General features: G+C 42.5%; 2 protein-coding genes across 10 annotated transcripts in view; one reads left to right on the top strand and one right to left on the bottom strand.

The window, feature by feature from the left end:
- fancl (FA complementation group L) overlaps nt 1–2,351 on the top strand; it is a 28,532-nt gene extending 26,181 nt beyond the window's left edge. For 2 of the 3 annotated variants that reach the window (XM_047351805.1, XM_047351806.1), the window contains 2 exons: nt 1,856–1,927; nt 2,212–2,351. In XM_047351805.1, coding sequence (XP_047207761.1) covers nt 1,856–1,927; nt 2,212–2,259 — 120 coding nt within the window. In that variant the 3' untranslated portion in view covers nt 2,260–2,351. Of the gene's footprint in view, nt 1–1,855; nt 1,928–1,958; nt 2,076–2,211 lie in introns of those variants that run through there. The other variant, XM_047351807.1, reaches the window with a different exon arrangement.
- The window catches only part of LOC124859184 (serine/threonine-protein kinase VRK1-like), a 38,305-nt gene that overhangs the window by 10,879 nt on the left and 13,526 nt on the right, over nt 1–13,900 (bottom strand). For 4 of the 7 annotated variants that reach the window (XM_047351800.1, XM_047351798.1, XM_047351803.1 and 1 more), the window contains 6 exons: nt 11,271–11,391; nt 7,902–7,960; nt 6,456–6,625; nt 4,968–5,117; nt 2,838–3,029; nt 251–2,656 (listed from right to left, as the gene is read on the bottom strand). In XM_047351800.1, coding sequence (XP_047207756.1) covers nt 2,267–2,656; nt 2,838–3,029; nt 4,968–5,117; nt 6,456–6,625; nt 7,902–7,960; nt 11,271–11,391 — 1,082 coding nt within the window. In that variant the 3' untranslated portion in view covers nt 251–2,266. Of the gene's footprint in view, nt 1–250; nt 2,657–2,837; nt 3,030–4,967; nt 5,118–6,455; nt 6,626–7,901; nt 7,961–11,270; nt 11,392–13,900 lie in introns of those variants that run through there. The other 3 variants (XR_007036028.1, XM_047351802.1, XM_047351801.1) reach the window with 2 other exon arrangements.

Raw genomic sequence — 13,900 nt, 5'->3', positions numbered from 1 at the left:
TTCCATTTCCTAGTGAAGAAATCATTTTAAAAGCCACAAAAATATTAAACTTGATTGTTCAAGTTATTTTAAACCAAACTAAAATTAAGAGCCTTTTATGAATTACTTTTTTCAAGGAAATATCTGAAATTTTATGTCTGATACGATGTATGCCCTTCAGGTGATTTCACTGTGTGGTAAATGTTTATACAACACACACACACACACACACACACTTCGTGTAAAACAAGAGTACAGCTGCAAGTTTACATTGAATTTCATTGTCTAAAATGTGGGATTTCTTTTATTCATTTTGCTCAAGCAGTACATTACATACAATAATGCAATGGAATTGGTTGTGCAAGTTTGAATTTATTATGTATTTTTATAAATACAAAGATACATTCAGCTTGTTCTTTCAGTAGGTGTTGCTAAAATATTAAGAATGTATTTTAACTGGACAAAGCCAAGGCTTAGTAATCATTAGTGATCATGATTGACAGCAGCTGAGGGTTTCTCTTTGCTCACATAAAAATTATTTTTTACAGAACAGCAAAAACACAGAACAAGGGGAAAAGCCAATGAATTAACTAACAACTGCAGATTCCAAGATAATTACACCACTTAAAAAAAAACAGTTTTAAAGTTGTTCAGTTTCTGCCCCTGAAGGTGGCTTACTGCGCTAGTTTTGTTGGAAATTAAAAATCAAAATGCTCATTACATTACCTACCACCAGCTCCCTTGTTTTAGGAGAGTGTTTAAAGTTCATTAGCTTCTGTGTGAAAGTACTGGAGTTACAGGGCTAAGCTGAACAAACTTAAGTTCACACAATTACCTTCACCTTCTTCAGGTTGTTAGCTAAATTTATTAAATAATTGGAGAAGCTCTCTATTACTTTGGTGTCTAGATGAACTTAGGCGAAATAATGATGAAGTTGGGAAGGTTTTAAACTGAATTACTGTCAAGCATGGTGAGGGCAATGTCCTGCTGTGGGACTGTTGCAAATAATGAACAAAGACTGTTCAAATTCATCAGCTTTAGCTAACAGTACGAGCTAGATAAATGAAACTTGGACAGAGCGGAGCGTTCCAACAATGAGCCCAAGCACGTCAAAAGTGGTTTAGGAATAAAAAATTGACACTCAACAAGAGTTTGGAAAGCTCTCTGAGCTCAGCCCTATAGAATTGTCTTTTCCAAGAAAGTAGCCAATTTAATTGAACTGTACCAGTTCTGTTATCAAGAGTGGTCCAATATTCAACTACATTTATGCTAGATGCTTATTGATGCTAGAAACTTAGTGATGGCATATGGTCAAGGTTCAGCTTGATAAAGTGTCAGTGTGTGCATTTACCTGATCATGTATGTATAATTCTGACCCTATTTTGCAGTTTATCCTAAAAATAACCTGGGGTTAATGGTAAAGAAGGTCAGTGTCACGAATCCACAGGAGACCAACCAAAGTGTTGAGGACCATATGTCCTGCTGCTGGTGTGCACCACAAACTGGATTCCAGCACTGACTATTGTTATAAGATACATCCTGTCATACTTTAGCCTCTGGCGACTGGGTCTTTTAGCAGCTCTTGGTGAGTTTGTATTAATACCAAAGCTCAATGTTTGGAGGTAAAGAGGGATCACTCCGGTGATGCCTTATAGAAGAATGTTTTCTCCACATTTATTGAATTTCTGGTTCTCAGATCTTTTGAGGACCTGGTGAAATGTGGCAGAATAAGCTCTTTTCACTGAAAAGCCCTTTAAAACCTATTCTGTAGTATGATATTGTATACTAAGAGTAGTGTGCACTGAAACATGTTGTTATTGTCGCTAGATCAAGGGTGATGATGAGATCAGTGAGTCATTTCTTTTCTCTCCTCCAGTGGCTGCGAGCGCTCCCCTCCAGCAGGCAGAGCTTCAACCTTGTTTTTGGAGAGTGTCCTTATTGCAACAAGGTATGTTCACACCTCTGACTCCAACTGACAGCTGACACAAAGGCCTGACCTCAATTCTGCATACATATTCAGCAGCTACTCATATGGATCCATTCATCATTTGGCCTTGTCAATGCCTTCACATGCAGCTCTGGAACTGCTCCACTGATGCTGCTTAATAACAATAACTGAGTCGGATTTCTATTGCTTTGTGCATGGGATTTTTTTAACAGACACTTAACATATCTCATCTTTACAGATTATTCATTAATAACAACAACCTGAAGCTTCTCTTTCTATTTCAGCCTATTACAGTGAAAATGGCAGCACAGAGGTCCTTAGGAGCAGCATGAAGACCTTCTACCTGCTAAAAAAGTCACCTTTTTTATTTAAATGAACTTTGGCAAACAAAAAAATAGCACCCAACAAAAGGATGAATCCCACACAGACAAACCCGAACATCCAGGAGTTTCTCTGTATGGAAGCACCTCCTTGTCTTGGATCTCTCTGAGCCGAACATTCCCACTCACCAGAACTGTGTCTGTGCTCTGAACAGATCTGACTGTGCCCCACTCTGTTCTGATGTGGCCTTTCATCCCAATGTTTTCGATAATACCCATGCGTTTCTCTTTCCCTGTCCCACTGTGCCCAGCCATATTTTGCCCGTTGGAGGTTGAGCTGATGTTCCCGTCTCGCCACAGTCCGGCTCAGCTCGTCTGTTTTCTTGTCGGGTCTTTTGCATTTAGCTCTCTGTTAAAAAAAATTTGTATGTGTTTTGTTTCACATCTAGCAAAACAAGAATTGATTTGGTGCCTATTTGTATCTGATGTTGAGCTCATGAATCATTAAAGGTGTAGTGTGTAACAGTCTTCTAAAAAGGATTCAGGAAAGTCAGAAAAGCCATCTGGCCGCTAGCCTTTTGGCCTCACACCTGTTTGGGCGCAGCTCCAGGACCAATAGGAGGACCTCTCAGGTAGCATGCAGGAATACGTTTGGGTCTAACATCCTCCTCTTCTTCTTCTTCTTCCTCCTCCTCCTCCTCTTCACTGTCTTCTTTTTCTTTGTAAGTACGTGCAGGCCTTGGCCTCAGTGACCTCCCTCCCGCAGGAGGAACCTCTTTGTTCTAGGAGGAAACACGAGAAACAGCAGGTTTTACACTGTTTTCCAAGTAAAACTGATTCTTTTGTCATTTCAGTCGACTCAACAGTTTGCTGCTTGTGTTTATTTCAAACTTGAAAAGAACAAAAAATGGCAAAAGAAAGAAAATGGGGAAAATTTTGTTAAAGTAACAAATTTGATCCTCTGGAGGTCTTGCTGCTTTTGTTCCCCCGTCACCCTGCAGCTTGAAGTACAAAACATGCTGCTGGTGAAATATTCACTCTGTGTTTTGGTGTAAATAAACATCTAGACCAGGGGTCGGCAAGCTACGGTTCTTCGGACTCCTTTTTGTGGCTCCCTTGGCTTTGACCAAAGGTATATATATATATAATTTGATGCATAATTATTACGTCAAATTTCAAAAAGGGTTTTGTAAACTGTCAAAAGTATACGTCACACCCACGTCTATAGGCCTCGCCCTTACCTGCAGGTGGCTTCTTGAGGTTGCGACAACAGCGGTAAGCTAACCATGAATTCATCCAAAAAAAGATAAATCTCAGAAGAAAATGGAGAGTTTAGTTCTGCATGGACAGATTCTTTTGCCTTAACTACCAACAACGCTGGCTTGCCGTTTCAAAGTGCAAATATCGTTCTCGTCTCACAAATGAGAACCCACAGTATGTTCAGGTGCTTCGCTTGATTGCTGGCTGAGAAAGAAACCCAAAGAGGATGAGAGCCCACTGACTGTAAAACATTTTTCTAATTGTATGTTTACTTTATTAAAACAACTAAGCTGCAACTGCATTTTTTATATTGATGTGGGATACGTTTTATTTTAATTTCAAACAAATACAAGAAGGACTTAAAAATGTCTGCATGGTTCAGTGTTTAGCTGTGTTATCTTTTGCAGCTCCAGACTATTTTGCTTTGGTGGAAAAGGGAGCAAAATGGAAATAAATATTGCAGACCCCTGATCTAGAGTTTAGTTGTGTCCTGGGCTTTCGTACGGTACACCTTTTAAATGCCAAAATATTTTTACTCAGAAGTCCAGCTTTGTAACATTGTGATGTACAGTTGCAAAGTTATTAATATTTGTGCAACTGTAGAAAAGATTAGTACGTGTGGTTAAGTTCTACACAGTTTGAGCATCACCTGTGCCTCCTGAGTCATAAGTGAAAATGTGGACAAAATATTTATACATCAGGTTGAATGGACAGTGACCAATAAAACTGGCCAATCAGAAGACAGATTGTTTTCTTACGGTTAGAGGTCCAAGGATTGGACAGATTTTCAGGGACTGTTGTCCTTCTTCAGGACCTGGACAACTTATATTTGATGGAACCATGAATTCTCCTTTCTAAGAGAAAATGCTGGAGGGAAAATGTGTGGGCATTGGTGCATGACTTTAAGCTCAAGCACTATTTGGTTGTGTAGCAGGAAAATAATCCAATGCAAACCCCGAATGACTCAAAAAAAGTCTGAACTTAAATCCAACCGAGATATTGTGGTGTGACCTTAAACATGTCTTCTGTGCTCGGAAACCCTCGAAATGTGACTGAATTAAAACAATTCTGCCAGGAAGAATGGGACAAAAATTCATCCTCAGTAATATTAAAGACTAATCATCAGTTACCACAAATGGTTGATGGTAGTTGTTGCAACCAAGAGTGCTACAACCAGTTATTTGGTTTAGGGGGCAATTGCTTTTTTAAGGCCAGGTTGGTATGAATAGCTTTTTTGCTTTAATAAAATTAAATCACTATTTGAAAGAACTGGGATACCATACCTTCCAGCAATATAGAGGCGATGGCTAAGAATGAGGGGCAATATGTGAAATGGGATTTAGCCTTAAATATTTTTTCTTGTACTATTTCAGCTCACTGTAACAATAAATGTAGTTCAATGTTATCATTGATTGCAGAACGTAATGGGTCTGTTTCTACTAGGTTGTGAGGCACCTTACCTCTTTGGACCCAGATTTAGTGGGGGGTGGGCCTCTTATGAAGTGAGCTGGCACCGGTTTGGACTTTACGCTTTCAGGTTCCTCATCATCCAGCTCTGCGGTCACCAGCTTGGCTCTGCGTGGTCCTCTGGATGCTCCTCCTTTCTGTTGCTTCGGGAAGAGTTGGAACATTAATATAAAAGAAGTTTGTAACTTTCTTTAACTTGGCTTTGAATAACACTACTTTCCATTCACACTGATCACCCATAAAAGAATCATATTTATCCAACAGTAATGGCAGACGATTCTGTGAGAGTTCGGTGGCCTTTTTCTCCGCTGACATTTCCTCTCCTCACTAAAGCGTCAGTAAATGGCCACTTGTGTTTAACAAGGGATCAAACTGGCCAGCACTTTAGCATGGAAATGAAATGACACAAGGAGAGGAGAGGAAATTAGGAGCATAATTAGAGACACCCTGTGCCGGTAAAGTGTGTGTCATCAGCTTCTTCAAACTGGGCTGTTGAAAGGGCGGTTAGTGGGCCACGCGGGGTCAAGAAGTGATTCTGGGGAATGGAGCGAGGATTGTGGTTTTCTTTCAGCCTCAGGTCGGTGACCATCTTTTGTTGACATGTTCTTTTCAGGGGTTAGAGCGGAGGATGTCACCAGAAGGTTAAACCTCTCTTTCACTGCCATCACGTTTCTGCACTCTGAGGTTAAGAGACTCGGCAGAGAAAACCCTTAACGGCCAGCAGTGAGGTTGTTAAATGAATACAAAATGTAATTATGGTGAAACATTAAGCACATCCTTGTTTATTTCTACATGTTGTGTACAGGGGGTACTGAACAGAAGACCTGTTAACCTCTACTAAACAGCAACACAAGCCACACTGCAGCATTTAATTTAATTTAACAAAAACAGTGAAATAAGGAGTGATGTGTAAAAAACAAAGGGCCCTTCATTAAGACTTTGGTAATATTAAAACTCAGCAAAAATGTAAAAGGTCTTTACAGGGTCATGTTGAGGTCTTCCAGGGTTCCGTGGGATCCCCATTACACTCATTGGAGTGTCTGTGCAGCAAAATATGTGACCTTTTGGTTAATTATTGTGGTGGTAGTACATTGGGAGTGCAGGACAGGGGTGGCCAACTCCTTTCCTCAAGGTTCAGTGACTTGGCATGTTTTAGATGTGTACCTTCTCCAACACAGTTGAATTATGTCATGAAGTTCTGCAGAGGCCTGCTGATGACCTGACTTAGATTTGTTAAATCATGGAAACAAATTAAGAAATGAAAAAGACCTTGAGGACTGGAGTTGGCCACCCCTTCCCTAGAAGACATGACCACTTTGAATTATTCTGACATGTTATTTATAAGTAGATTCCAATGTATGTGATATGATTTAAAGTCATTCTGGCTTTTTCAGTTATTGTTAGAGCGCTGCCTATTAGACACCCTATAATGTCAAACTGCCCAAATTTCACACCTGGTAATCATCTCATGTTGTTCTCACCTTCTCTCGCTTCAAAGGCTCCTTGGTGGCAGACCCTTGTTGACTTTCAGGCGCCGAGAAGTCAAGTCCTCGTGTGACATTACAGGCCAACAGCTTTTTAAGAAGCTGGTAGTCAGGCTTATCCTCATAGTCCAGAGTCCTCACATAAATCAGAAACTCAGTCAGCTCATCTGGTGATAGGAGTAAACACCAAAAACAAGTTTAATGTAAAACATGTAGACAATTCTGGATCAAGTCACAGCAATGAAATCACTTGATAGACGCGCACTGCAGTCAGGCTGCTGGTTCTGTGATGCTTCCTCCTATGTATAAAATGATTTCAGGAGTGAGGCGGATGAACTTGAAGGTCTCTCACTGCAGATAACGCACTGACTGGCCATGTATCTCCCCACACAGAGCAGATCAGGCATACGTACAGCTATGGCCAGGCGGTGTGTATGACACATCTTGCAGTGGAACCTGTATCTCTCCCACACACAAACACACGTGGCTGATGCATTGTATGGCTCTTATCTGCAGCGGGCAGCCTGGCTTTGTCAGTAGATGAGCGTGCTGCTTTGACCATTCATCACACACCGAGCCATCACTAAGGTGTGACCTCTCCGTATAAAGAGGAGATAAAATACAACTAACTTTGAAAGGCATATCAATGAGACAGCCGTCCATTTAACTGATACGAAGTTATAACACCTTCCCGGGTAACAGAGGGATTCTGGGTCCAGGGCAGAATTTTCATCCTTTAGCCTCCTTCTGAGGACTAGATTTCAGTCCTCAGAACGTATAAACCCTATTCATGGAAGGTCATTCCATTAATTTGTACTAATTATTTCTAAACCTAAACCTTCCAAATCAAGGCAAGAGTTTTTGTAGCAAAAGATTTGCAGGATCAAAGTGCTTTTTTTTCTCCATACAGCAGTTCAAGGTCCAATGTGAAGAACGTTATATCAAAGAAAACAAGCTGCTGCTCATTCTAACCAATTTATTTAGATTATTCTTTCTTCTCTATCAGAGGAACGGTGAGTAGGATGACCCAAGGTGTTGTTGGATGTAAAACTGGACGGCTTACATTTTATTTTATTTTATCCAGCTTGACACAAAATTTGATTGGAGCTTGAAGTAAGGTCATCTGGTGAAGGTAAGGTAAATCTGTGAAGGATTTGCCAAACTCAAAATTCAGCCTGTTTTCACTGGTCATGATTAAGGTGTTTCTATAACCTGATTGGTCAATACAGTTGATTGAACATGATTTCACAGCACAGTATGTCTGCCCCCTATTTGAATTATCTTCGACTGTGACCTTTTCTTTAGATTCCCGTTAAAAACAGCTCCAGATTACACAGAGACTCCTTTCCTCAGGCTTTTCATCTTACTTCCAAATTCTCAGTTTAACCAGAGAAGTCTAAATGATGTCCTGCAACCTGAAGAAGCCCTGAAGCCTTGGCTTACCTGTGCTGGCTCCGCTCGCTGACAGCTGCTGAACTGAGCCTGGCAGATTATCCATCAGTCTAAGAGAGGAAATAAAACGAGGAGGAGATGAGGACACAAAGACATGAGAGATGGAGTTCAGGGGCAAAAAGCAGGATGAGAATAAGGCAGCAGCAAAAGGGAAAGAGGAGCTAAATCGCAGCAAAAGCAAGCCGTCACACAGAATGTTAACACTTATCTGAGGTCAACTACACTTTCTGGATTATTAGTGACCATGAATATTTATACAACTCTGCTCCAGACTGCAAGATATTAGCCTACAATCATTGTAATACAGTAATATTGCAAACCAAATATAACTCAGAAACTACATTACTTTTAAAGGAGTCTAACATTTTATATTTTAATACTTATTTAGTTTTACAAATGCCTGCCGTAAGAAGCAGCTACAACGTGCTTTAAATCACAAAACTACTGACAGCCACTAGCGGCTTGATCCAGTAAAGGTGTACCAAAAGCATTTAAGCAAATACATTTTTTGCAGTAGTATAATCTGACAGTGACAATTTAGAAAAATCCAACCTTCAACTTTAAAACATTTATTCAGTGAGGAAAACAATATATGGTAAAAAATCTTTAACAGAACTCACTGGAGGCACAACTATTCATATCTTGAACAACTCCTAGAAAAGGAGTTGTTCAAGATATTTTTAAGTGATGTATTTTTGTAATTTACACTTTTCCTTTTTTAATAAAACTTTCTAGGATTTCTAAATAGTAATTCTGACATTTGTTTCCCTGCGGTAGAAATATGTGACACAGAGATACATTTTAGACAGAAGGCTGCATGAGGACTATATTTATCTTGCCTCCATCTGCATAGTGCATACTGGTAAGGCAGGTCAGAAAACCTTTAAAACTAACTGTTGGAGAATTCAGGGGAAAAGTGGCATCTTGTGGTCTCCAAGTTGCCATATCAACCAATTAAACCACTGTGCACAGCCCTGAACACACCATCATCACCATGAAACATGGTGGTGACAGAATCATGCTGGGGGAATGCTTTTCAGCAAACAGAGTCAGAAAGATCTGTGGTGCCAGAAACATTGGCCTCATCTGTGCTACCATCAAAAACAAACTTGTGGAGTTTGCTTAACTCTACTGGGACTTTAACTTTGTTACCTTTGGTCAGATGAGACTGAGTTTGGACTTTTCTGCAACAAAGACTGCATGTGACAGTGGCATCAAACAAAGGACCAATATGTGGGAAAGCAGCTCATACCAACTGTTAAGTATGGTGAAGGATGTGTGATGCTGTGGGCCTGTTTCTCCTCTGAAGGCCCTGGAAAGTTAAGAGTGTATGAATGTTTTAAATGAAAAATTTGGTGGTTTGTAATTGTGCCTAGCAATGGAATAATGATCCAAAACATATGACCATATCAACACAGAAAATGTTCGGACACAATGGACCTTCCATGGCTCTCTCTTTCCACAGATTAAAATCCTATTGAAAACCTGTGTGGTGAGCTGGAGAAGAGAGCCAAAGAGATGACCCAGGACTCTAAAAGACCTAGAGAGAGATCTATTCAAAGACAAGTCGTCATACAGGGGTTGGACAATGAAACTGAAACACCTGGTTTTAGACCACAATAATTTATTAGTATGGTGTAGGGCCTCCTTTTGCGGCCAATACAGCGTCAGTTCGTCTTGGGAATGACATATACAAGTCCTGCACAGTGGTCAGAGGGATTTTAAGCCATTCTTCTTGCAGGATAGTGGTCAGGTCACTACGTGATACTGGTGGAGGAAAACGTTTCCTGACTCGCTCTTCCAAAACACCCCAAAGTGGCTGAATAATATTTAGATCTGGTGACTGAACATCTCCCATGGCCTGCAAAACTTCACTTTCATGTTCATCAAACCAATCTTTCACCAGTCTTGCTGTGTGTATTGGTGCATTGTCATCCTGATACACGGCACCACCTTCAGGATACAATGTTTGAACCATTGGATGCACATGGTCCTCAAGAATGGTGCGGTAGTCCTTGGCAGTGATGCACCCATCTAGCACAAGTATTGGGCCAAGGGAATGCCATGATATGGCAGCCCAAACCATCACTGATCCACCCCCATGCTTCACTCTGGGCATGCAACAGTCTGGGTGGTACGCTTCTTTGGGGCTTCTCCACACTGTAACTCTCCCGGATGTGGGGAAAACAGTAAAGGTGGACTCATCGGAGAACAATACATATTTCACATTGTCCACAGCCCAAGATTTGCACTCCTTGCACCATTGAAACCGACGTTTGGCATTGGCATGAGTGACCAAAGGTTTGGCTATAGCAGCCCGGCCGTGTATATTGACCCTGTGGATCTCCCGACGGACAGTTCTGGTGGAAACAGGAGAGTTGAGGTGCACATTTAATTCTGCCGTGATTTGGGCAGCCATGGTTTTATGTTTTTTGGATACAATCCGGGTTAGCACCCGAACATCCCTTTCAGACAGCTTCCTCTTGCGTCCACAGTTAATCCTGTTGGATGTGGTTCGTCCTTCTTGGTGGTATGCTGACATTACCCTGGATACCGTGGCTCTTGATACATCACAAAGACTTGCTGTCTTGGTCACAGATGCACCAGAAAGACGTGCACCAACAATTTGTCCTCTTTTGAACTCTGGTATGTCATCCATAATGTTGTGTGCATTTCAATATTTTGAGCAAAACTGTGCTCTTACCCTGCTAATTGAACCTTCACGCTCTGCTCTTACTGGTGCAATCAATGAAGACTGGCTACCAGGCTGGTCCAATTTAGCTATGAAACCTCCCACACTAAAATGACAGGTGTTTCAGTTTCATTGTCCAACCCCTGTAGATCCCTCTCTTAATTTTCTTCAACCTTGTGAAAGACAAAACACAGCTCCACTGCCAAAAAGGTGGCTATACGAAGTGTTGCAGAACAGAGCAGAATTAGGATGTATAGTTGGTTAAATTACTTATTTTCCTACTGCTCATTTACAAAACAAAATCTGTCTCTAACATTCATTGTTGTTAAGGTTTAATGTAAAGAGAAAATCAAAAGAAAAAAAGGCCAAACAATATTCTGCATGTCACTGAGAGAAATTAACCAGAATTTTTAAAAAGGTCTTCAAAGACAGCTTCAGCTAAACTGCTATTTTTATTATGTTAAATTAAAAGATGTAGGAATCCAGTATAATGACTGCAAAATACCAACCCAATACCGACTCTGCTTGTTGAAACTGAAAAGTATTCCCATTTTCCTGTTCAGCGGTTGCCTCTGAAATGTGAAATTACTGTTAAAAAGAAGCTGCTGCATAGTGAAAACAATTCAAATCCACCCAAATACCCAAGAAGCACTCGTTAAAAAACCTACCGGATTTTGGCCTCTTGGACATGATTGGGATTTTTGAGGACGTTGTCCCAGGGCAGCAACCCGCATAACCAGTGAAGAAGACAAAAGCCCAAGATCTGGAGGTCACCGCGTCTTGATGGTGCTATTAAAGGAAAAACAGGTGGTCTTCAACCTATTGAATGCAAACTAACAGGGCTGCAACCATAAATCTTAAGTCGAGGTTCCTACATGTTTCAAGTTCAAAATTCCATACATTTCACGACTCAAATGTCAAAAGATTTAACAGAAAATGGTGAACCAAAAAAAAAGAAAAAATCCTCATTTTGTTTTTTATCCGTATCGCTTTTTTGGGGGTGTTAAATCAGCTCTATGTTAAGATCTATAACAATTTGGACTGAATGATCTTGCATTAAATCGGATTCTTTAAAGCACTGATAGTAAATGTTTTTTCTTTTTAAGAGAGAATTTTTTCAGTTTAGAAACAGAACAAACAAGGTTTCACATAGCCCTGGAAAACTAAAAGGAACAATATTTTGACAAACATTCTAGTGGAGACATGGCAATTCAAAGATAACTTATCTGAATAAAATATAAATCTCAAAGTCATTTATTCTGTGGAAATTATGTTGTTTTTTTTTTTTTTATCTTTCAAATACAAAATAAGAAATGAAGTCTGTCAACTACTATTTTCACAATTTTCCAGATCTGTAAAAGAGAAAAAGCTAATTAAATACTTTTCAAGACCGCGTAGAAACCCTGTAAGGTGGTCATAAAGCTAAAAACCATTGAAAATCCTCTATTTTGTGTTTCCACAGCTAGAATGAAGGTTTCGTAATTCTCCAACTGCAAACTAAATCTAGAGATTCTCTGTTCAGTGCAGGAGTATCCTGTTCAGATTTGATCAATTTAAGAACTGATGGATTGATTGATGATCAAACGCAGACCATACTAATTAACAAGCATGTAATACTCAAGTTTTGCAGCCCGGGTTTGGGGGTGGGGTTGGCGGGGTGCCCGGTAACTGGGGCCGCCGTGGCCTTCTTTCCACTGCTTCTTTCTGTGGTCCTGGCCCGGGGTCGGGCGCTGGGCCGCGGTTGGCGGTCAGGTGTGTGGGGCGGCGGAGCATGTCTTGTGACTGCACCGGGACGGCTGGCAGATTGTGCTTGGCCTGGAGCGGTTGGCCTGCATGGCCCAGGTCCCCGGCCGGTGCATGTATCCCTCTCGTGGACTGGTGGGCTGGGGCTGCTGGCACTGTCTGGGGGGGTTGGGCGGGCTTGGAGGTGTGCTGCTCTGCTGGCTGTCTTGTCCGAGGGGGGATCGGGGCGGTGGACTGGGGGGTGGCGTGGAGGGGCTGCGGCCTGTGGGGTGGAGTCCACTTCTAGGGCGTGGGGTCACTGGCGTTTGGATCGGCTGGGTGGCGATGGTGGAGCTGAGCTGGATAGTGTTTCTCCCTGGGCGGTCGTTGCAGTGGCAGTGATGTAGTATTTTTTGTTGCTGAGGGGGGCGTGGTGGGGTCACTGGCCCTGGGTGCCTGCCGCTGGCCGGGGACCTCTTGGTGGATGAGTTTGTCCCGTCATGGTGTGGGGTCGGAGGTCCGGTTGTGGGTGCGGTGCTGGGTGGGGTCTGCCCTGTTGCGCCAGTGGGCGGGGGTGGCGTTGCGCAGGGCCCTTGCCTTGCCGTTGCAGCGCGCTGTATGGTGGGGGAGCAGGGTGCGGCGGGGGTTCTTAGAGCGGGGCTGTGTGTGGAGCTTGTGCTGTGTGGCTTCTTCGGCTTCTTGGCCACGGAGTTCACCTGTGGGGGTGTGCCCCTGTGGGGGTGGGGATTTGTGGCGTTTGGGATTGGGGGGATGTGTTCGATATCGGTGTCCTTGTTGGGGGTGGCCCTGTGGGGAGGTTCTTGTTGGGGTTCACTGGGGGTGGGAGACTCATGGGGTTGGGATCGGAGGTCGTAGGGGGGGTCTTGACTGCTCCATCCTGGGGCGGCACCGGTTGGCGGGTTGCTTTTGGCCATGTGGACCCCTCTTTTGTACATAGCCCCCTCTCCGGAGGTGGATGGGGGTTGTTGGGGACTGGGTTCAGGGCGGGGGGTGGGAGCTGGGCTGGGGTTACCCGGGTCTGGGCAGTACCGGCGCTGTCTGCCTGCCTCTGCCCCAGGAGGGAAGGGGACCACCTCCTGGGTCCGGGGACCGGTTGCCCCGAGGGGGTACTGGCGCCTGGACCTGGGAGTATAGAGTATGCATGGGGACTGTGAGTGAGTGTATGATGTCCATTGTTGTTTATCCTTACGTTGGGTGTGAGTGATTTTATGTGTATGCATGAGGGTGGGAGTGGGTGATTGTGACTGTGTACCTGTTTTTTTTTTTTTTTTGCGACAGGTTGGGTCTTGAACTGTGAGTGACTGCTGCTGCACAAATTAACTAGCCTTGTCTTGATGATTTCATCCATGATAAACTGTAGGCTAAAAGTCAAAAAGCTTTGCCAGAAAGCTTTCAACAGCAGACACTGAGAAGTGTGACTAAAGATTGTTGAAACTTGTCAAATGTAACGTGCTAAATCGTCTGAAGAAGTAAACAAATATATTTCACTAATAAAAAAAAGAAAGATGTGCCTTTTTATTCTCAACTTGTGAAATAATGCAAAAGCTCCAACAGT

The sequence above is a fragment of the Girardinichthys multiradiatus genome, chromosome 22 (genome assembly GCF_021462225.1).
Source record: "Girardinichthys multiradiatus isolate DD_20200921_A chromosome 22, DD_fGirMul_XY1, whole genome shotgun sequence".
Lineage (NCBI taxonomy): Eukaryota > Metazoa > Chordata > Actinopteri > Cyprinodontiformes > Goodeidae > Girardinichthys > Girardinichthys multiradiatus.
Note: the sequence above shows the minus strand (reverse complement) of the source record. Positions and strands in the feature narration are given on the sequence as shown.